Raw genomic sequence first — 24,775 nt, 5'->3', positions numbered from 1 at the left:
GCATCATTACCCATTTCCTAGTGTAATAAAAATGTAGAAATTAGGAATTTGAATAAATGTAAATTAAGCTGTAAAATTGCTTAAATATAATATAGTATGCATATACTGGAGGATTCCTGGTTAACAAAAAGAAGCACCAAATTTAGTGTATCGGTTATATTTAGTTGTAAATCATCATGTTTTAATGGTTATAAGCTAATGAGAATGCTTTTTTCTTTAGGAAAATAAATAAAAAGCACAAATGCAAAACACAATTAAAACTGAAGATTTTAATCAAAGTTTTCTGCTTGCTGATTTAAATCATAATTAAAATTTGTGACTTAAATTGCTTATGTTTAAATCAATCCACCCTGCTGGCTTCTACTTTAACAATGGAGAGACTAACATCTCCTTGTAATAGCCATTCAGTTTTCACATAAAGAAGAAATAAAAAATCGAAAACTCTGCAACAATACATTCTTTGCCAGATTCATTGTGAAATCCTAATAAGATCATCATCAACTTTATGGCAGTTCACATCTTTCAGGAAAAAATTACTCCGTATCCGACATGAAGAAGACAATGTTTCCCATATGTAGTATAACTTGGATGCACAGTGTTGTTTTCTTTACTTCTGTGGAAGATAATTGATGGGTCCCATTGGGGAAATCCAAGTTCAATTTTCATTGATAATTTTTTGTGATTTGTGGAAGGGAAGGAGAATTAAAAGGTTATGAAATATGGACTTCTAAATGACGACTCTAGGGAGTGCGTGTGTAATTCTGAACTGCTACAGGGCACTTCAGTCCAGCACTGCCCTAACTGTAGGATCTTAAGTCAAGCATTTAGGAAGGGTGCATATTTGTTTTAAAATAAAACATCTCAATTCATATAAACAAACAAAACCCACCCTTACTCATGAGTTAGTTTATTAATAGAGAAGTCCCTTTGCAATGTGCAATCACTGCCTGGGTTTGCAACTAATAGTTTACAATTCTTTGAGCCTCATGGCAGCATATTCCTATTTATGGTATGTGTGATCTGGTGCCACTGAACTTCAGAAGCCTTCTCGGAAATGGGTCTGGAGCTGTGCAAGTGACCTCTTGTAGCACTGAACATTCAGGGCTGAGGTTACAAAGAGGCCATGTGGTCCCCAACTGCCTGAGTTCTTTCCTTTCCAAGGTTAGCTGCCAGTGGAAAGACTCTCAGTCCTTGCCAGGAGAACTTTCCTTTCCTGTCACTGAACTGTGTCTTAGCCTCTGGCATAGCTTCAACCTCCCCACCTCCTTGTCTGTGCAAGCCGGCTTCTCCCCCTGAGAAGTTCGTTGTGTGGGGGGTGATCATTATGCATTATTTGTATTGTGTAGTGCCTAGGAACCCCAGCTGAGGATAGGAGTCCCCTTGCTCTAGGCACCACAATCCCAACCCCAGAGAGTTCTCTGTCTACATGTCAGACAGGATGCAAGAGGTGATGAAATAGACAAACAGGGTAGGGTGGGCTGGGAGGATGAAATAACCATAAAGTAAACAAAGTTTAGCAGGAGAGCAGTTTTAGCTGTGAAACCACCATTAGCCCATGAATTGTGTGGTAAAACATCAGGGTAGCTCTTGGACAATCTACTTCTCTGTCTGTGTTCATTTCCCCTTCAGCTGTCTCACTAATTCTGTCTGTTTCAGGTAGGGTGGGTTTGATTTAACAATTCTTTGCAAATTCCAAGTGTTTCATGTACTGTCTCAGATGCATAAATGATGCAAAACGATGTAGTAATCCCCTAAAATGTAGTGTGCTTCTTGTGTCTTTCAGCATCACAGACAGCGCTGTGGAGCCCTTAAAAGCAGAGCTGGCTGAGTTGGAACAGTTGATTAAAGACCAGCAAGACAAGATTTGTGCTGTAAAGGCTAATATTTTAAAGAAGGAAGAAAAAATCCAGAAGATGGTTCTTAACATTAACTTATCTATGAGAAGGTGAAAAGAAGGATGAACTTATATTCTTACCAAATAAAGACAGAAAAGGGAAAAGAATGAAGAGAAACTGTGTACAAATAAAGCGCCCAAGAACAATGACCTAAATATTTCATATTAGTTTATACACGTTACATTCAATTTACTTGTGAGATTGGTATTATCCACGTCAAATTACATGAATTCAGATATCTTCTAGAGCTTTTAAAGTATCTCTTTTAAGTGTCTTTAGACATAGGCTGCTATGATACAGTTATGTGCTATTTATAACCCACTTGCCCTCCCTGACCCGTTTTTATAACTATCTGCTGTTCAAACTTGCCCCTTTTTTCCTACTGTGTACCCATTTTGGTTACTTTTGGGCAATAGTGGGCTACCCTGATGTCATGAAAAATGGTATTAAGTACCTTTTTTGCAGAAAGTTCTGAAATCCCTACAGATCAGAATAGTCTGCAATACCTTCCATGATTTACAAGTCCTGAAAAAAAACCACGTTGTTTATTATATGGCTCCTTATATCGTCACAAGGGTGATGTCATATTTCCATAGCTCTCAAGGAATTATATTAGGGGGCCTATAAAATTTAGTACAAGCATCACCATGGAAGGGATCTAAAGTATTTTATATGTACAGGTGTTAATTCCATTTTTATTGCATACATTCATTTGGAAAGGTTTCATTGAAGTACCAATTTTCTCCCAAATGCATGTTCATGTATGATTTTTGTACATGCATAATTCCAATGATTTTAGTTAACTGCTGCTGTGTTTTCCTGCTGACCTCTCCAGCGTACTGTGTGTAAGGGTCCAGCCTTGCATGTTCATGAATTTGAAAAGCATATTCAAATGTGGCACAAATTAGTGCCCTGCAACCTGATCAGGACCCAACTACAAATGTCAGGTCCGGGTTGGGTGGGAAAACAACTAGACTGTTCCAGGGTCAGGTCTGCTCTCCGCCACTCCTGCTCATGGGTGCAGTGTTGGCTACGTACCCCCTCTTGCTGGCCGCCACCACCTTGATGCGGTCCAGAATGAGTGAGCCTGCTGCGGAGTGGCAGGACCTCTTGCTCCACAGGTGCACGCAGCAGCAGGGTCAGTGGATGGCACGAGCAGGGCATGCCGCCGCTGTTGCACTAACCCCAAGCAGGAAGAGCCGTGCCGACCCCAGAGGCAGGAGGCGGCAGTGGCTACTCAGGTGCGGGGGCAAGAGCTGGAGTGGGGTCAGGTTGGAAAACAAATCAACCCTCATGGGCTTGGGTTCTGCTTAAAAATTAGGCCTGATCAGACCTCTGTTAAAAGTACGTTGAGCTCAACTTAATGTGAAACACAGAGAATTCTAGCTTCCTGCAAATTGTAGGCCATTCTTTCAAGGTTTTATAATGTACAAGTACCTCTTCGGTTCCATTTTTGTATTGCGTGTAAACTAGAAAACATTGGTCTGTATGTTAGCAAACATGCACTGTGTGGCGGCTTGACCTTTTCAGACATGTTTCTCAAAAGCTACAAAATGTGACATTTTAGATGCTCTTTATAGGAGAGAGATGAATGGATGAATCTCCATTTTCAACCTTGGTATGTCACTGTTGATAGGAATTTTAAAGAAGCATTGGGGACTTAAAACTGGTTCAGTGCAGTATTTCAGTTAGCTCTGGACTAGGCTGTAATTGAACTGATCAGTCTAAATTGTAGAACAAGGTTTATACTGTGAGAGCATGCACTTGCTGGCTTTAAATGATTGATTCTTTACTCATTTTTTCTAGATAGGTTCATCACTAATGAGAGTTTTGGGATGACATCTTAGTACAGTTCAGTTTTCTGAGCGGAATATTTGTTCTTTAAGGAATATTACAAATATCATTTCAAATGTGTTTGTGGAATAAGCAAAATAATCCCTTTGAGTAGGATGCCATGTTGCTTTCCTTGGAAAGGCTCTATGAAAAAACTACCAAGACCTCTGATACACTGGAGTTAAGGTCTTTCTTTGTAATCGGTCAAAAATGTTAAGCTAAAAGATTAGGTACAAGTCTTTGTTTATGCTAGAACTAAGCCACCTGTGTTGATTGGCACTTGGAAGTTAGTCTTAATTATACACTCTCAACATGAGAAGTTCTGTTGATCTTCAAGGTCCTATGTAAGCCTTCCATAAATCTGTAAATACGACTAGGACTGTTTATGTAGAAAAACTTAACAAATATACTGTGTGTGAGCAAAAATTTGTACAAAGTAGAATATCAAATTGTATCATAAAATTATTTTTCTTTTATATAAAAATCATTAAAAATGATCACCTATTTTTTTTATGAAGTGGAGTGTTCGGATTGTGAAGTTCACATTTAAAATAGTAGTTGAATTACCTTTTTGGAAATATAAGTGACTGGGTTTTTTTAAATCCACTTGTTTGGAAAAAGTGTGTTGTAAATTCTTATTTGTGTGTTAACACTGCCTCCACGCTGAGCCCTTGAGAGGACTTTTCAGTAAACGTCCACACAGCAGAGGTGTGACCGCAGCACGTATAAACACACCCAAGCTACCTTTCATCTGTGCACTCCGAGTAACAGCAGCAGGGAAGCTGCAGCAGCGTGGGCTGTGTGGCCCTGTGGATGTATTGGAGCAGCTAGCCCATGTTGTCACCTCTGCTTCATTGCTATTGTTGTCTAAGCTAGTTAGATCAAAGTTAGCATAGGTATGTCTATAAATGCTAAAGTCAATAATGAGGTCTGAGAGCATTATATACGATAAATATGGACATTTTATTAAAATATAAATATTTTAAGTAGCTGATGGGTCTGGTGACAGTTGTTCCATGCAGGCATCTGAGTTTGGGACTGAAGCTTCTGGAGTTGGGACCACTACAGAGGCCACTTTCTTAGCCCCAGGGGAAATAGAATGATTCAGATAGAACAAAAGTGTCCTGCCTTTAGGCCTCTAGCCAAGCCTCCATTACCATAATAACAGGCTGCAGTGATGTGGGGCTTTTGTGGGAGTGGAAAGGAAATGGGGCGATTCTGAAGGTATAAAAAGAGTATTAGAAGCTCTGTTCTTTACAACACATGACCCAATGCTCTCTGTTTGAATTATTGCTAACACACAAGTTGATGCAATAATGCCTGATTCACCATTTGGATAAAGTCCAGTAAGGAAGGAATACTACTGAGAGTAAAACTGGGGTTCCATATGACTATCATACGCCTATATCGTCCTGTGTGCTAATATTTATGCAAGGGAAGATAGGCTACTATTTCTTTTGTCTTGGGTGTAAGAGTCCTGTCATGACATGCAGATCCCACCGGTGGGTCAGAGTGCCTGGAAAGAATCCCCCAAGCTCAGAGTCGGTGGCGCTACCTGAGGGCATTGTACCACCTTTGCCGAGGTGCCTAGCGAGTGTATGTTCTGCTGTCAGCGAGTAGGTTCTTTTCAGACCACTGTGGAGCACCTCAGTACAATTCATTTGCCTCCCACTCTCTCTATTCTCTACTTTAGGGCAGTTAGGCTCCCGGTGGAGCTCTGCTAGCAGAGAGTTGTTCCCGGCTGTCCTGTTCCCCTCCAAAACTGCTCAGGCCTGGCTGACTGTCACTGCCCTCAGGCTGTCAAGCCTTGTCTCCACCTCCTGAATCACCATCTCTTGGGTCAGTCAACAAGCCTGAGGTGCTAGAACCAATTCTGCCTTCAAGTGTGAAATCCGTGGCTCTGGAGTACCAGGGGTCTGCACAGAGCCAGTCCTGTTAGCAATGCCTCTGGCAGGTGTTACGTTAGAAGACATGACACAGCCTTTGATGGAGCCTGCTGAGGCAGCTTCAGCCCTTCCACCCTGCGTATTGATACAGCATTGTGCAATGTCTGCTGGGGGCAAGGAGAGAAACCAGAATTTGGATGACTCTTCTAAGACTGAGCATGCAGCCCTGAGGAAGACAATGAAAACATTAACTCCCTACAGGAGGATCTTGGTCCATATACTAGTTATGGAGCATCTGACCTTTCTCTGCTTCCTGTACAGGAAAACCCTCAAGGGGTGTGGTTAATCGGTACATGGAACCAGCCCTTTCTATAGACAGTGCCTCTTCCCCTACATTTTCTCTTTGGCTGGGTGTGAGCATTATCCTATGGTGCTGGAAGCCTCTAGCAGGGTTCACCAGAAATATTGTACCAGCCCCACAAGAGTCTGGTGGTGGACGCTATGATTAGTTAAGCTGAAAATAGCAGAATGACAGGCTGGGGCTGCCATACTGTGGATTCAATCTATATGTGTGTATGGCTTTCATCACGGTAGAGTCCAATTCCCGATGCTACAGTGCCCAGGACAGAAAGGACCCTCAGGCTTGTAGCGGTTGGTCCTACGTTGTCAACTCTGCCATTAAGTATCAGTCTGAGCTTTGTTTCAATGGTGGGGCGAATCCTCTGTGTTGCAAGCTGTGAGCTGCAAAGGCGGCAGACTTGGCCAGAGGTGTGTTAGGGCATCATCTGACATCCACTAGGCAAGCAGGGCCAAACCTTCCCCTGATGTAAATAGACAGTGTTCCATTGGCTTCACTGATGTAAATAGTGTCACTCCATTGGAAGCAATGCCAGTTTACACCAACTGAGGATCTGCCACTAATTCAATCCTTTAATGCTTTCCAAGGGAACCATGGGTGAATGACAGGATTCAGAGTAACAGCCGTGTTAGTCTGTATTCGCAAAAAGAAAAGGAGTACTTGTGGCACCTTAGAGACTAACCAATTTATTTGAGCCTAAGCTTTTGTGAGCTACAGCTCACTTCATAGGATGCATTCAGTGGAAAGTGTAGATCTTTTATACACACAAAGCATGAAAAAATACCTCCCCCCACCCCACTCTCCTGCTGGCAATAGCTTATCTAAAGTGATCACTCTCCTTACAATGTGTATGATAATCAAGGTGGGCCATTTCCAGCACAAATCCAGGGTTTAACAAGAATGTCTGGGGGGGAGGGGGTAGGAAAAAACAAGGGGAAATAGGTTACTTTGCATAATGACTTAGGCTTGAATAGAGACTGGGAGTGGCTAAGTTAATTGTATCCAATTTGCAAATGAATTCCAATTCAACAGTTTCTCGCTGGAGTCTGGATTTGAAGTTTTTTTGTTGAAGAATTGCAACTTTCATGTCTGTAATCGCGTGACCAGAGAGATTGAAGTGTTCTCCGACTGGTTTATGAATGTTATAATTCTTGACATCTGATTTGTGTCCATTTATTCTTTTACGTAGAGGCTGTCCAGTTTGGCCAATGTACATGGCAGAGGGGCATTGCTGGCACATGATGGCATATATCACATTGGCGGATGTGCAGGTGAACGAGCCTCTGATAGTGTGGCTGATGTGATTAGGCCCTGTGATGGTGTCCCCTGAATAGATATGTGGGCACAGTTGGCAATGGGCTTTGTTACAAGGATAGGTTCCTGGGTTAGTGGTTCTGTTGTGTGGTATGTAGTTGTTGGTGAGTATTTGCTTCAGGTTGGGGGGCTGTCTGTAGGCAAGGACTGGCCTGTCTCCCAGGATTTGTGAGAGTGTTGGGTCATCCTTCAGGATAGGTTGTAGATCCTTAATAATGCGTTGGAGGGGTTTTAGTTGGGGGCTGAAGGTGACGGCTAGTGGCGTTCCGTTGCCAACTGTGCCCACATATCTATTCAGGGGACACCATCACAGGGCCTAATCACATCAGCCACACTATCAGAGGCTCGTTCACCTGCACATCCACCAATGTGATATATGCCATCATGTGCCAGCAATGCCCCTCTGCCATGTACATTGGTCAAACTGGACAGTCTCTACGTAAAAGAATATATGGACACAAATCAGATGTCAAGAATTATAACATTCATAAACCAGTCGGAGAACACTTCAATCTCTCTGGTCACGTGATTACAGACATGAAAGTTGCAATTCTTCAACAAAAAAACTTCAAATCCAGACTCCAGCAAGAAACTGTTGAATTGGAATTCATTTGCAAATTGGATACAATTAACTTAGCCACTACTCTATTCAAGCCTAAGTCATTACGCAAGGTAACCTATTTCCCCTTGTTTTTTCCTAACCACCCCCCCCCCGCCCCAGACATTCTTGTTAAACCCTGGATTTGTGCTGGAAATGGCCCACCTTGATTATCACACACATTGTAAGGAGAGGTTTCAGAGTAGCAGCCGTGTTAGTCTGTATTCGCAAAAAGAAAAGGAGGACTTGTGGCACCTTAGAGACTAACCAATTTATTAGAGCATAAGCTTTCGTGAGCTACAGCTCACTTCCTCAGATGCATATCGTGGAAACTGCAGCAGGCTTTATATATACACAGAGAATATGAAACAATACCTATTCCCACCCCACTGTCCTGCTGGTAATAGCTTATCTAAAGTGATTTCCAGCACAAATCCAGGTTTTCTCACCCTCCACCCCCCCACACAAATTCACTCTCCTGCTGGTGATAGCCCATCCAAAGTGACAACTCTTTACACAATGTGCATGACAATCAAGCTGGGCTATTTCCTGCATAAATCCAGGTTCTCACATCCCCCCACCCCCATACACACACAAACTCACTCTCCTGCTGGTAATAGCTCATCCAAACTGACCACTCTTCAAGTTAAAATCCAAGTTAAACCAGAACATCTGGGGGGGGGGGTTAGGAAAAAACAAGAGGAAACAGGCTACCTTGCATAATGACTTAGCCACTCCAAGTCTCTATTTAAGCCTAAATTAATAGTATCCAATTTGCAAATGAATTCCAATTCAGCAGTTTCTCGCTGGAGTCTGGATTTGAAGTTTTTTTGTTTTAAGATAGCGACCTTCATGTCTGTGATCGCGTGACCAGAGAGATTGAAGTGTTCTCCGACTGGTTTATGAATGTTACAATTCTTGACATCTGATTTGTGTCCATTTATTCTTTTACGTAGAGACTGTCCAGTTTGACCAATGTACATGGCAGAGGGGCATTGCTGGCACATGATGGCATATATCACATTGGTGGATGTGCAGGTGAACGAGCCTCTGATAGTGTGGCTGATGTTATTAGGCCCTGTGATGGTGTCCCCTGAATAGATATGTGGGCACAGTTGGCAACGGGCTTTGTTGCAAGGATAAGTTCCTGGGTTAGTGGTTCTGTTGTGTGGTATGTGGTTGTTGGTGAGTATTTGCTTCAGGTTGCGGGGCTGTCTGTAGGCAAGGACTGGCCTGTCTCCCAAGATTTGTGAGAGTGTTGGGTCATCCTTTAGGATAGGTTGTAGATCCTTAATAATGCGTTGGAGGGGTTTTAGTTGGGGGCTTAAGGTGACGGCTAGTGGCGTTCTGTTATTTTCTTTGTTAGGCCTGTCCTGTAGTAGGTAACTTCTGGGAACTCTTCTGGCTCTATCAATCTGTTTCTTTACTTCTGCAGGTGGGTATTGTAGTTGTAAGAAAGCTTGACAGAGATCTTGTAGGTGTTTGTCTCTGTCTGAGGGGTTGGAGCAAATGCGGTTGTATCGCAGAGCTTGGCTGTAGACGATGGATTGTGTGGTGTGGTCAGGGTGAAAGCTGGAGGCATGCAGGTAGGAATAGCGGTCAGTAGGTTTCCGGTATAGGGTGGTGTTTATGTGACCATTGTTTATTAGCACTGTAGTGTCCAGGAAGTGGATCTCTTGTGTGGACTGGACCAGGCTGAGGTTGATGGTGGGATGGAAATTGTTGAAATCATGGTGGAATTCCTCAAGGGCTTCTTTTCCATGGGTCCAGATGATGAAGATGTCATCAATATAGCGCAAGTAGAGTAGGGGCTTTAGGGGACGAGAGCTGAGGAAGCGTTGTTCTAAATCAGCCATAAAAATGTTGGCATACTGTGGGGCCATGCGGGTACCCATAGCAGTGCCGCTGATCTGAAGGTATACATTGTCCCCAAATGTGAAGTAGTTATGGGTAAGGACAAAGTCACAAAGTTCAGCCACCAGGTTAGCCGTGACATTATCGGGGATAGTGTTCTTGACGGCTTGTAGTCCATCTTTGTGTGGAATGTTGGTGTAGAGGGCTTCTACATCCATAGTGGCCAGGATGGTGTTATCAGGAAGATCACCGATGGATTGTAGTTTCCTCAGGAAGTCAGTGGTGTCTCGAAGGTAGCTGGGAGTGCTGGTAGCGTAGGGCCTGAGGAGGGAGTCTACATAGCCAGACAATCCTGCTGTCAGGGTGCCAATGCCTGAGATGATGGGGCGCCCAGGATTTCCAGGTTTATGGATCTTGGGTAGTAGATAGAATATCCCAGGTCGGGGTTCCAGGGGTGTGTCTGTGCGGATTTGAGTGATCACTTTAGATAAGCTATTGCCAGCAGGAGAGTGGGGTGGGGGGAGGTATTTTTTCATGCTTTGTGTGTATAAAAGATCTACATTTTCCACTGAATGCATCCTATGAAGTGAGCTGTAGCTCACAAAAGCTTATGCTCAAATAAATTGGTTAGTCTCTAAGGTGCCACAGGTACTCCTTTTCTTCATGGGTGAATGGCGTGCGCATCTTCCATTGAAATAGGCATGGAGCTTGCAGGTCCTGCCAGAGGCACTGAGCGTCGAGTGATTTTTCACAGCCATATTTATTGCAAATAAATAAATATGCTTGTTAGGCCAGCTTTTAAATTCAGTCCTTTAAACCAGTGCAGTTGTGTTGCAGAGTGATGGTTCTGTCCATAGAAGGTGTCTGTGTACATAAAGGGGAATAACGTTTTGCAGTTCCTAAGCTATCCTACTTCCTGACAATGCCTCTGCAGGGCCTCCACTGCCACATGCCGCCTGCTCTGCCCCATGGCAACAGGCCCATTTCAAAGCAGTTAGGCCTTCAAATAGGAAGGATGGTCCAGTGGCTTAAGTATTAGTCTTGAATTTGGGAGTCCCTGGTTCAATTCCTGGTTTTGCCACAGACTTCCAAGTTGATTCAGGGAAAGTCCCTTAAGGTCTGTCTGCACTACAATAAAAAACCCACCGAGTCATCCTGGGTCAGCTGACTTGGGCTCACAGGGCTCAAGCTGCAGGGCTAAAAATAGCAGCATAGATATTCGGGGTCAGGTTGGAATCTGGGCTTGGTGACCCACCTCCCTGGGGAGGGTCTTAGAGCCTGGGCTTCAGCCTGAATGTCTACACTGCAATTTTAGAACCCTGAGCCCGAGTTATCTGACCCAGGCCAGACCAAGCTGTAATGCAGGTCTTTTATTTAGTGTCTCTGTGCCTCAGTTTCCAATCTCTGCAATAGGGATAATAGCCATGCCTTCCCTTGTAATGGCGGCCACATGAGTACCAAGAGAGATGGAAATGTGGACATGTTCATTTGTTCTACCCGTCCAGAACAAAGTGTGTGAATTACCTTGCTGTCCCTCACTTACTCTGTTGATCTGAGCAGTCTTAGAAACCAGACGTCTTCCCCCATAATGGGGCTTGTGCTAGGGTATCTTATGGCTCTGGAATTCTGTGTCCTGATTAACATGTAGGTTGATGAAGTTGGGTCAGTCTTTGGGCATCAGCAAGGGGCCTGCTTCTCAGAATTCTCCCACCCTTCGAGGGCTTTACCGTTCAGATCTTTTCTTTGCCAGTGTTTTCCCCAGATCTCCTGATCTTCCACATTAGCCTTTTAACGTCCAAGATTATTCCAGTGAGCTTATCTGGGCAGCAGGAGGGAGCCAGTCTCTAGTCTGTGTTTGTACAGCACCTAGCTCAACGAGGTCGTGGTCCTTGGCTGGGAGCCTGAGCACTACCGCAATACAAATTCATAACCATACTAATGTGATTTCCCAATATTTCCGCTCCTTGGTCATGGCATCAAATGTACTTCTAATCAAAAGGATCAGAGTTAGATATCAAGCATAGTAAATCCTAGCACCAGTATTCATTTGGTTCCTTTCCAGGGAGGGAACAAAATAGTGGTTTGGAGCCAAGGTTTTATGAATTTAAAACCATAGTCTGGACACCGCCTTTCAACAAACAAAGCCGAAATGCATGAAAGGGAAAGATCACCCCTGTGCAAATGGAGGGGTGTATTTTTGATATGTCACGCAACACTTAGTCCATGTAGCTAGCAGCTTGGATTTTAACAGGTGGGTGGTTCTTTAACAAGGGAAATTCACCAGCTTGGTGGTTTGAGGTTTGAAAACCTTGAATTGGCAGGCCCTTTTGGAACTAACAGAGCCCGACGGTTCTGGGAAGCGTTTGTTTGCTTTTCATAAAGTGCATCAAATTCTTGTAACTTGTGCAACTGGGGAGGGTGTGCTGCCAACCCAGCCTTTAGGAGTTCTGAATATTTCTAGAACTGAAATGTACAGCTGTTAGAAGGGCAGTGGACCAACCGCTGTTACAATGATACTTTGTACTTGGCTCGCACCTTGCAGTTGGGGACCTCAATATGTGTGTCAAACATTTCAGCCTTACCACGCCTGGGGTGTGAAGTATGCTGAGTACTATTCCCCATCTGCCAGAGGAGGAAGCTGAGGCATGAAGGTTAAGTGACTCGCTCAGTGTCCTACAAGAAATCAAGAGTAACAGCCGGATGAAGAACCCAGATTTAGGAGCCCAAATCCCATTGAAAAATACCAGCGGCTGGCTCCTCTCTCTTGTAGTTTAACCACAGGATCACACTTCTTTCTTCCATCCATAGGAGACTACCTGACAATGGGTTTCTTGTTCTGCTAAACAACAAAATCGACAACACCACTGCTTTGGGTGATCTTGGGGGCAGGCCCCACCTTTAAAACCCACTCCCAGAATTCTTGGCCTACCCTGCTTCGCAGCTGTCTGATGGGCAGAGCTGATTTTAATTTGGCCCTAATCTGGCATTTGTGTAGAACAAAGGGTTTGGAGGCAGCTAGGGATGATGGAATCAGTGCTTTAGTTGAGCGCTGCTGCTAAAACGAGCTGCTCTGAACCCGTTCCTTTAGATGGTGCCTTGGAGATGAATGGTGGAGTTCATCTCTCTGAGCCATCATCTCAGGCTGTTTGCAGACTCAGGAAATCACCCCTGCATCTATTTCCATGGGACTACCCTTCTTTATTCTGGAGCACAACACTGCAAGCCATAGCATATCACTTACTGCAGAACTATGGGATACATGGGGCTCTGCAAATGGCATATCCTTTGCATAGACAGATGATACCTTTGCTTTCAGGTGCTGGACTTGGTAACTGTCATCAAGGCCTTTCAGTCAGTGATATTGGATTGGCGATTTGAAGACCATGTGGAAACTTCAGCTTGTGCTGAATATTTACTGAATAAGGAGGACTAAGCGGAGAGGAGCATGTTACACCTGTGCTTCGTGCTCTGCTCTGGCTTTCAATTGGATTTGAGGTGCAATTTGAGGACCGAGAGACTGCCGCCTTCTTCTTCAGGGCTACCTCCTGGCAGCAAATCTCTTTGTAATGCGGCACTTTGAATGGCGGGGGATGCCAGAAATTATTTCAAACCGCAGTATAATTGTAGAACTTTGGAGCAATATTTTACCTACTGTAGACAGAAGATGTCAAAAAGATGAAGCTTGTGATTTTTAAAGGGCCTGTGGGAGCTAGGTGCCCACACCCCAATAGGTAAATTTTCAAAAGTTCCTAAATGCTATAGACTCCTAAAGCCAATTGAAAATAAATGGTATTTTGCCTCCTAAAGCACTTAGGCACCTAAACACTTTACCCAATGACTTTCAAAGGGTGTTAGGCACCTTACTGCTATTATCACCCCCTAAATCCCCTAGGTTCCATTGATGGAAATCGGCCTAATTCTCCATTTTCTGCAAACCCTCCTAAAGCCTGATCCACAGCCCTTGAATTCAGTGGGAGTCTTTCTATGAATGTCTATGGTCTTTGGATCAGGCCCTTCAAGACTCCTACCTAATTAAAGGAGGGAGGAGGAGCAGGATTGGGAAGTTCTTCCCTATTTTCTCTGGCTGCCAGAGAACAACCAAACATGCATCAATCAAAGTTAGTTGGCTACGTGGCTGCCAGGTGCCAATTTCAGAAATGCTGTCTGCCATATTGTGCCAGAAAATATTAGGAAACGATTTCCTTCTCCAGTGAGCAATGTAATTAAAATAATTAAAATTATAGTTTAATTTAAAGTGATGAAAAAACATCAGTCTGGAATTGAACCTGAGAACCACAGAAGAAAAATGCTTTAAAAAGCCCAAACAAGCCAAATTATGACTTGCCAAGCAAAGGCAGTAAGGGTTAGAATTATTTTAGGCTGGGCCATGGTCTACAGACTTGACGTTGTTGCGTGGCTGGGTCTGGGTTAAGATTTGATTTTTGTTGGCACCTCTAGCAGATCATTTGTATGCTCAGGTGCTTGCTTTTATAGTCCAGTTATCCACTCATTTATGAATAAATATGAAATATATAGGACATTGTATGTGTGTGGAAATCTAGGCAGTGTAAGGCTATAGCCCCAAGCTGAGGTGGTGCCCTATTTCCCATTCTGTTGTGGTTTATTGGGATTGCAGTACCACCCAGGGACACCAATGAAGGATTAGTGTTAAGCACATGGATACCCAGGAAAAGGAACCCTCCCTATCCCAGCCTGTTTACAGTCAAGGTTGTAACCAATTATTGAGGAGAGTAGGACGATGTATCAGCAGAGCAAGGCTATCCTGCCTGCACAGTCTCTCTGCAGCAGCAGCCACAGAATCTTTGACAGCTCTGCCACTGAAATTGGCACCAAGTCCTTGCAGAACTGCTAGATTCCAAGGGACTACTGTGACCATCTCATCTGACCTCCTGTACAATGCAGGGCAGAGAACTTCCCCAGACTAATTCCTAGAGCAGAGCTTTTAAAAAAACACCCAATCTTGTTTTTAAAATGGTCAGTGCTGGAGAATCCACCACACTCCTTGGTAAATCATTCCAGGGGCTAGTTACCCTCATGGTTACAAAATTTACTCCTCATTTGCAATCTGGAGTTGTCTAGCTTTAACTTCAAGCCATTGGATCATGTTAAACCTTTCTCTGCTAGACTGAAAAGCCCATTATTAAATACTTGTTCCCATGTAGATACTTATAGCCTGGAATCAAAACACCTCTTAACCGTGTCTTTGTTAAACTAAATAGATTGAGCTCTTTGAGTCTAACCCATAAGGCATATTTTCTAGTCCTCTAATCATTCCTGGGGCTCTTCTCTTAACCCTCTCCATTTTATCAAAGTCCTTCCTGAATTGTGGGCACCAGAGCTGGACACAGCATTCCCCAGCAGTGGTCACACCAGTACCAAATGCAGAGGTACAATGAACTCTCTACTCCCACTCAAGATTCCCCCATTTATGCATCCCAGGTTTGCATTCGCATTTTTGGCTGCAGCACGAAACATGCCAGAGGCCTTGCTTTTAATGTGATTATGCTGTTCATTTGGCTCCAGTTCCTCAAAGGCAGGGGTTCTCAAACTTTATTGCACTGCGACCTCCCTCTGACAACAAAAATTACTAGACCCCAGAAGGGGGGACTGAAGCCTGAGCCTGCCCAAGGACAGGTTCCAGACCATGAACAATATCCTAATCCACATCAGACAACCCCCGGGTACCAGTCAAGACATGTCTGTCTCTCAAGTCCTATGGCATCATGCACTTACATCATCCTGTTCACAAGACTCCACCTTTGTTTCCTTCACATGTGGCTAGAGTTGGTACACTCTCCAAACCGCTATCCTATGAATTTCATGGTAACAGTTCCCACCAAGGTAGTGTCCTCCCTGCTGTGGTGGATGAATCCTCGCCAGGTATGCATACGAGTCCGCGTTCTCCCTTCCTCACCAGACAGGACCATTAGTACAGAGGCATACCTATTCGGTTGGGGAGCCCACGTGAACAGCGACATAGCACAAGGTACCTAGACCTCTTGAGAGTCCAGGGTGCACGTCATCAATAGCCTGGAGTTGCGAGCAGTCCAGAAGGCATGCGTGTCCTTTTTTCCATTCAGCCACGCTCACCATGTCCTCATAATGTCAGACAATGTTTTGACTGCCATCTACATCAACAAGCAGGGAGGAGTGAGATCCGTCCCCTTGTGTGCAGAAGCCGTCAGGCTGTGGAACTGGTGTGTCAGCAATCAAATAATCCTACCTGCAGTCTACCTTCCAGGGAAACAAAATATGCTTGGAGACTCCCTCAGCAGACTTTTTGAGTCGACCACGAGTGGGAGCTCCATGACTCAGTATTGTGCAACATTTCTGCACTATTGGGAACCCCAACCAGGGATCTGTTCGCCTCTCAAACAAACAGGAAACGCAGCACGTACTGCTCCAGAGGAGCCCTAAGCTGCAACCCCCAAGGTAATGCTCTACTTCTTCCTTGGCCAGATCATTAGTCTAGGGAATGCATAGCTCAACTGCTCCTGCCACAAGTCCTTTGCAAAATCTGGCAGGACAGGCTATGGGTTATTCTGGTCACCTCACACTGGCCCAGACAGTTTTGGTTTCTGAGCCTCCTACACATCATCTCGAGTGCCAATCATCCTCCCAACATTTCCTGCCCTCCTGACCCAGTTGAAAGGCAAGATCAAGCACCCCAATCCATGTCCGCTTCACTTCAGGGCTTGGTTTTTGGGTGGGCATTGTCCTTAGAATGTTCATGCTCCACAGCCGTATGAGACATCATGTCTAGTAATAGGAAGGACTCTGCTAGAAGATATTATCTAGCTAAAAGGAGACGCTTTTCTTCTTGGGGACATAAGGCACATTCTCCCAGAAACTGCAGATATTCCTCTCATCGTACACTATAACTTTCCTCTGAAGACATCAGGCCTGTCCATCAGCTCCTTTTGAGTCCATTTGGCAGTGATCAGTGCGTATCATCCACTTTCTCAGGTCTGCTTGGATACAGGATGGATTGAAGAGGATTACAAGGGAGAATAGTAATGAAAAGAACTTGCAGCCAGAGGGAGCAGGGGATAGACCGGAGAATCGCATCGTCACCAGGAAAAGGCAGGTCTATGTGATTGGGGACTCCTTACTGAGAAGAATAGACAGGCCTGTAACCAGAGCTGATTCAGAGAATAGAAGGGTGTGCTGTCTTCCAGGTGCTAAGATACGGGATGTGGACCTGAGGTTGAAGGGAGCAGGAAAGAATCCACTGATTGTCCTTCATGTGGGAACAAATGATACTGGTAGATTCTCGCTGGAACGTATCAAGGGAGACTATGCCAGGCTGGAGAAGATGCTTAAGGAAATGGAGGCTCAGGTGATCTTCAGTGGGATTCTGCCTGTTCCTAGAGAAGGGCAACAAAGGTGTGACAAGATTATGACTATCAACAGATGGCTTAGGCAGTGGTGCTATAAGGAGGGCTTTGGGATGTATGGCCACTGGAAGGCATTCATGGACAGAGGACAGTTCTCTTGGGATGGACTTCATCTGAGTAGGGAAGGAAATAGACTTCTAGGATGGAGGCTGGCACAACTGATTAGGAGAGCTTTAAACTAGGAATTTGGGAAAGATGGTTGGGAGATGTCCATGTAATCTCCATGCCGGATTTTAGCATTGAGAGGGAAGAAAACAAAGTAAGAAAGGATACAGCCGTGGGTAGGAGAATGGACATAAGGAGGAAGGGCAGTGTGGATACCAGTCCAATAGGTCATACTGGCTGTAGAATGTCCGTGCCTAATAGGGTACAGAATGCGAGCGAGGCCAAACAGCAAAAATTAAGATGTTTGTACACCAATGCGAGGAGCCTCGGTAAAAAATGGAGGAACTAGAGCTACTGGTGCAGGAAGTGAAACCAGATATTCTAGGGATAACAGAAACAGGGTGGAATAGTCGTCATGACTGGACTACGGGTATTGAAGGGTATGTGCTGCTTAGGAAAGACCGAAATAAAGATAAAGGTGGTGGAGTAGCATTGTATATCGAGGATGAAGTAGAATGTAAAGAAATAAGAAGCCATGGAATGGATAAGACAGAGTCTGTCTGGGCAAAAATCACTTTGGGGAAGAAAACTATTCGAGCCTCCCCTGGGATAGAGCTTGGGGTGTGCTATAGACTGCTGGGATCTAATTTGGATATGGATAGAGCCCTCTTTAATGTTTTTAATGAAGTAAATACTAATGGAAACTGCGTGATCATGGGAGACTTTAACTTCCCAGATATAGACTGGAGGACGAGTGCTAGTAATAATAATAGAGCTCAGATTTTCCTAGATGCGATAGCTGATGGATTCCTTCATCAAGTCGTTGCTGAACCGACTAGAGGGGATGCCATTTTAGATTTGGTTTTGGTGAGTAGTGAGGACCTCATAGAATAAATGGTTGTAGGGGACAACCTTGGTTCAAGTGATTATATGCTAATTCAGTTCAAACTGAACGGAAGGATAAACAAAAATAGATCTGTGACTAGGGTTTCTGATTTCAAAAGGGCTAACTTAAAAAAATTAAGGAAATTAGTTAGCGAAGTGGATTGGACTGAAGAATTTATAGATCTAAAGGCAGAGGAGGCCTGGGATTACTTCAAGTCAAAGCTGCAGAAACTATTGGAAGCCTGCATCCCAAGAAAGGGGAAAAAATTCATAGGCAGGGGTTGTAGACCAAGCTGGGATGAGCAAGCATCTCAGAGAGGTGATTAAGAAAAAGCAGAAAGCATACAAGGAGTGGAAGATGGGAGGGATCAGCAAGGAAAGCTACCTTATTGATGTCAGAACATGTAGGGATAAAGTGAGAAAGGCTAAACGTCATGTAGAATTGGACCTTGCAAAGGGAATTAAAACCAATAGTAAAAGGTTCTATAGCCATATAAATAAGAAGAAAACAATGAAAGAAGAAGTGGGACCGCTAAACACTGAGAATGGAGTGGAGGTTAAGGATAATCTAGGCATGGCCCAATATCTAAACAAATACTTTGCCTCAGTCTTTAATAAGGCTAATGAGGATCTTAGGGATAATGGTAGCATGACAAATGGGAATGAAGATATGGAGGTAGATATCACCATATCTGAGGTAGAAGCAAAACTCAAACAGCTTAATGGGACTAAATCGGGGGATCCAGGAATCCAAGAATATTAAAGGAATTAGCACATGAAATTGCAAGCCCATTAGCAAGAATTTTTAATGAATCTGTAAACTCAGGGGTTGTACCATATGACTGGAGAATTGCTAACATAGTTCTTATTTTTAAGAAAGGAAAAAAAAGTGATCCGGGTAACTACAGGCCTGTTAGTTTGACATCTGTAGTATGCAAGGTCTTGGAAAAAAATTTGAAGGAGAAAGTAGTTAAGGACATTGAGGTCAATGGTAAATGGGACAAAATACAACATGGTTTTACAAAAGGTGCCAAACCAACCTGATCTCCTTCTTTGAGAAAGTAACAGATTTTTTAGACAAAGAAAACGCAGTGGATCTACTTTACCTAGATTTCAGTAAGGTGTTTGATATGGTGCCACATGGGGAATTATTAGTTAAATTGGAAAAGATGGGGATGAATATGAAAATTGAAAGGTGGATAAGGAATTGGTTAAAAGGGAGACTACAGCGGGTCATACTGAAAGGTGAACTGTCAGGCTGGAGGGAGGTTACCAGTGGAGTTCCTCAGGGATCGGTTTTGGGACCAATCTTATTTAATCTTATTACTGACCTCGGCACAAAAAGTGGGAGTGTGCTAATAAAGTTTGCAGATGATACAAAGCTGGGAGGTATTGCCAATTTAGAAACAGACCGGGATATCATACAGGAAGATCCGGATGACCTTGTAAACTGAAGTAATAGTAATAGGATGAAATTTAATAGTGAGAGGTGTAAGGTTATGCATTTAGGGATTAATAACAAGAATTTTAGTTATAAGCTGGGGACACATCAATTAGAAGAAATGGAGGAGGAGGAGAAGGACCTTGGAGTATTGGCTGACCACAGGATGACTATGAGCCGCCAAAGTGATATGGCCGTGAAAAAAGCTAATGCGGTCTTGGGATGCATCAGGGGAGGTATTTCCAGTGGAGATGAGATGTTAGTACCGTTATACAAGGCACTGGTGAGACCTCATCTGGAATACTGTGTGCAGTTCTGGTCTCCCATGTTTAAGAAGGATGAATTCAAACTGGAACAGGTACAGAGAAGGGCTACTAGGATGATCTGAGGAATGGAAAACCTGTCTTAGGAAAGGAGACTCAAGGAGCTTGGCTTGTTTAGCCAAACCAAAACAAGGTTGAGGGGAGATATGATTGCTCTCTATAAATATATCAGAGGGATAAATACCGGAGAGGGAGAGGAATTATTTAAGCTCAATACCAATGTGGACACAAGAACAAATAAATATAAACTGGCCACCAGGAAGTTTAGACTTGAAATTAGACGTAGGTTTCTAACCATCAGAGAAGTGAAGTTCTGGAATAGCCTTCCAAGGGAAGCAGTGGGGGCAAATGACCTATCTGGCTTCAAGATTAAACTTGATAAATTTGTGGAGGAGATGGTATGATGGGATAACATGATTTTGGCAATTAATTGATCTTTAACTATTCATGGTAAATAGTCCCAATGGCCTGTGATGGGATGTTAGATGGGGTGGGATCTGAGTTACTACAGAGAATTCTTTCCTGGGTGTCTGGCTGGTGAGTCTTGCCCACATGCTCAGGGTTCAGCTGATCGCCATATTTGGGGTCAGGAAGGAATTTTCCTCCAGGGCAGATTGGAAGAGGCCCTGGGGGTTTTACGCCTTCCTCTGTAGCATGGGGCACAGGTCACTTGCTGGAGGATTCTCTGCACCTTGAAGTCTTTAAACCATGATTTGAGGACTTCAGTAGCTCAGACATAGGTGAGAGGTTTATTGCAGGAGTGGGTGTGTGAGATTCTGTGGCCTGCATTGTGCAGGAGGTCAGACTAGATGATCACAATGGTCCCTTCTGACCTTAATATCTGAGTCTGAGTCTCCATGCACCCATTGACCACCAGATTCTGGAAAGGCCTAACCAGACCTTCCTGCCTATTTAGAAACCTGCTCCTCAGTGGGACCTGAACCTTGTCCTCTCAGCACTCACAAGGCCCCGCTTTGAACCTTTAACTTCTTGGTGCGTGTCTCTCCTTTACATGAAGGTTACATTGCTTATAGCCAACGCCTCAGCCAGAAGGGTTGGCGAGCATGGAGCAATAATGGTGGATCCTCCTTACACTATATTTCATAAGGATATAGTTTAATTGCTTTTACACCCAAATTCACGCCCAAAGTCATTTCAGAATTTCACCTAAACCAATCAATACGTTTACCTGTGTTCTTTCCAAAACCGCATGCTTCCTCAGGGGAATTAGATGGTCCTTGGCTTTAGCTACAAAGAACAATGCCAATTAGAAAGTCCCTGAGACTATTCGTCACTATAAAGAACCAGAGTGCATGCCATCTCCACCCAGAGAATCTCCAAATGGATCGCTGGCTGGGTTCTACTCTTTCAGCTATCAAACTTTCCCCCTCCTCGTGGGGTAAGAGCTCATTCCACAAGAACACCAGCAGTGATTATGGCATCACGTCAGGAGCTGCCCCTCCTTGATATCTGTAAAGTGGCCACTTGGGGTTCCATTCATACATTTGCGAGGCATTATGCCCTGGTGCAGAAGTCTAGTGATGTCTCCTTTGGGATGGTGCTCCTTTGCTCAGCTCTACCTTCTATATTCTCACACCTCCTCCTACTTAGGTACTGCTTGTCAATCACCCACAGTGGAATACAATAGAGACCATCACTCAAAGAAAAAGAGGAGGTTACTTACCTGCAACTGGAGGTTCTTTGAGATGTGTGGTCACTATCTGTATTCCACTACCCGCCCTCCTTCTCCTTGGCTTCAGATCTTTTCTGATTCACAATAGAGAAGGAACTGGAGAGATTATCGGTCTGCCTGCCCACCCACATCTTTATCCCCTCGGTCGGAGGCACAAGGTGAGCCAGGGCATATGCGCGGACCAATGGATGCTACTTTGACATTCTCTGGCTCTGGGCACATTTTGCACATGGGTAACCCACAGTAGACTACAGTTAGGACCACACATCTCAAAGAACCTCTAATTACAGGTAAGTAACCTCCTCTTACCCATTCACGTAACACAAGAACTAGGGTCAAAAAATGTCTGCAGATTTTTTTAATGGAAAATGGTGGAAATTGTCATGGGGAGTAAATTCAGGTTTTTTGGTGAAAATGTAAGTTGCAATTTCTTTCACATAAAAACATTGATGAAAATTGTTTATCTCGGCCAAAACTTTTCTTAGGTTAAAAAAGGAAAAATCATTCCCCAGCCAGCCCTAATTATCGCAGGGCCTGAGTGCGGCCAGTCTACTGCTCCTGTGCAGGGAACTAGGCGGTGTTGGGCACCCCCTTGCTCCCGGCATTGGCTATTCAGAGTAGGGAGTAGCACAAGTGGAGGGAGAATAGCTTCCAGAGCTGCTACTGCCCCTTCTGCATGGGTAGGTGGGGAGGAAATGGGACAATGTCTTGGTTCCACCCCATATGTGCCAAGGAAGTGACCTGAGGCCTAGATAGGGCTGACACAGAAAGGATCACTGACCGAGGCAGTAGAGCTGGGAGCAATTGAAGAGCTAGAGAGAAATGTGCGAATGCCTAACTAAGATTTACCTCCTCTACAGGGTATGCTGTTGGGTCTGTCCCTTGCCTTCCCTTCCCCCCTGCTCCAAATGAAATGTTCTGCAGTGACCAGTTTCATTGTGGGATCTACTGAAGGCTGAGAACATGAATAATGTACAGCAGGAAATTCATACCACAAAAATAACTTAAAAAATTAGATTAGTGCAAAGAAGTTCATTTTCTTCAGACCCTGGTCATAACTGGGCTCCCCACAGCTGCTTTCTTTTTGTGCTTCATTGTACTTACTTTGCAGGAGACTTACACCCCATTGCAATCAAGTAAGCTCCCTTCTACCATTGTTTGCTGTCACATGTAACTTTCTTCCCACTGAGTGACTAAGTACAGTATGTAAATTCCTTGCAGCAGGGAAGGACTGCAAGAATTGATCGTCGACTTCAACCTGCCTGGACATAAATGGAAAGGTCTTCTATGCAATGAATTGGAAAGATGCACTTCAATGCGATCTTTCTTGTTTTAAACCATAGATTTGGCAGCTCAGAAAATGGACATGAAATCAGGCGGGTAAGCAGTATGAATTCAAGAAGCTTGAGGCTGGATTCTAACTGATGGATGTTTGAGAGGAAGGATTTGGATACACAGCACTCGAAGGCCACCTGTGAGGGGGACAGTATTTGGATAAGACTGCTTAAGCAGGAGGCCTATCAACTTTCTAGGTTCCAAAACTGGCATGGCTCTAAACTAGGTAGGTGGAGGAAGACTTTTCATCCAACTCAAATAATCTGAGCTGTAGGGGGCGTAGCTAAAACAGCAAACAAGATGGTGGCTTAATCTAGCTCTCTGCAATAAAGGGGGATTAAATTAAAGTAATTGAAGATGATGAAAAGAACCAAGCCATCCTGAATTGACAGATCTGTGCCATAGTATATGAATTACCACCCATGGAGCCAGTTTTGAAAAGGCCAAAAGAAAAGAAGGCTGAAGAGAGTTGGCAAGGCCCAATCCCAGAGAGCAGCCTTGAGGGTGACAGGGCAAATCCATCAATGGAATCCAGTGCCACTGGCCTGCAGAACATATTAAAAATTACTCTACAGGCTTGGTGAGGCTCAACTGGACCCTCGTTATCCTGTGTTTGTTTGCTTGCTGAGGAAGTATCCGAGCGTGTGTTTGCTGGGGGGGCAGTGTGAGAGCCTGAGTGAGTGTCTGATTGGCTGCTAGCCTGCAGGGGGCGGGCAGTAGGGTGTCTGTTTGTTTGCGACAGGGAAGCCTGGCTGTTTAAAAATAGCCAGAGCTTCGCGAACCAGCTGAGCGGCGGAGAACCAGCTGAGCAGCGGGAACAGCAGAGCAGAACACAGCAGGAGTTTGCCTGGGAGTTCGCCTGGAGGGAGCCCAGTGAGGCTTACGTCTTGCAAACTGCTCTGAGGAAGCTCATAGTAGGAAGGTGATATGGAAGGGGGGGGGTTCAGCTGTTGTGACCTGCACTGGATGTGCCATGTTTGTCTTTCTTCCACAGGACAGAAGCGACTTTGTCTGTACAAAGTGCAAGCTGGTCTCCATATTGGAAGAGAAGATTGAAGGTCTGGAGCAACAGATAACAACCCTGTGTTGCATACGGGAAACTGAGGATTTCCTGGACGAAACTCAGGATAGGCTTCTAGGGGCACAAAGCTCTACAGATATAGAGCAGGTTGCACAGAGGAGCCAAGAGACCAGTGAAGAAGCTTGGCAACATGTGACCTCCAGAAGAGGTAAGCGGAATGTCCGGGTTCCAGTAACACAGACACAGGTAACTAACCGCTTTCATGTTCTCTCCACAGGTATCGTTGCGGAGAGTGGACCAGATGATATGTCTGGGGCGAGAAAGCAGAAGGAGACTCCGCTGGTTGGAAGGCATGAGATGCGCTGTCCTGAGGTTGGGGGTTCCACGACCACCACCCCCAAGAGGAGAAGGCGGGTGGTGGTGGTCGGGGACTCTCTCCTCCGGGGGACTGAGTCATCTATCTGCCGCCCTGACCGGGAAAACCGAGAAGTCTGCTGCTTGCCAGGGGCTAAGATTCGTGATGTGACGGAGAGACTGCCGAGACTCATCAAGCCCTCGGATCGCTACCCCTTCCTGCTTCTCCACGTGGGCACCAATGATACTGCCAAGAATGACCTTGAGCGGATCACTGCGGACTATGTGGCTCTAGGAAGAAGAATAAAGGAGTTGGAGGCGCAAGTGGTGTTCTCGTCCATCCTCCCCGTGGAAGGAAAAGGCCTAGGTAGGGAGCGTCGAATCGTGGAAGTCAACGAATGGCTACGCAGATGGTGTCGGAGAGAAGGCTTTGGTTTCTTTGACCATGGGATGGTGTTCCAT

The 24,775-nt window shown here is 44.6% G+C and overlaps 1 protein-coding gene across 4 annotated transcripts in view; it reads left to right on the top strand.

Annotated features, from left to right (window-relative positions):
* The window catches only part of TRAF3IP1 (TRAF3 interacting protein 1), a 93,317-nt gene extending 89,092 nt beyond the window's left edge, over window positions 1-4,225 (top strand). For all 4 annotated transcript variants that reach the window (XM_084643334.1, XM_084643333.1, XM_084643332.1 and 1 more), the window contains one exon: window positions 1,784-4,225. In XM_084643334.1, coding sequence (XP_084499460.1) covers window positions 1,784-1,949 — 166 coding nt within the window. In that variant the 3' untranslated portion in view covers window positions 1,950-4,225. The remainder of the gene's footprint in view (window positions 1-1,783) is intronic.
* The last annotated feature ends 20,550 nt before the right edge of the window (window positions 4,226-24,775 follow it).

This window comes from Lepidochelys olivacea (assembly GCF_965140295.1).
Source record: "Lepidochelys olivacea isolate rLepOli2 genome assembly, chromosome: 11".
NCBI classification, from domain to species: domain Eukaryota; kingdom Metazoa; phylum Chordata; order Testudines; family Cheloniidae; genus Lepidochelys; species Lepidochelys olivacea.
This window is presented reverse-complemented; position numbering and strand designations above follow the sequence as displayed.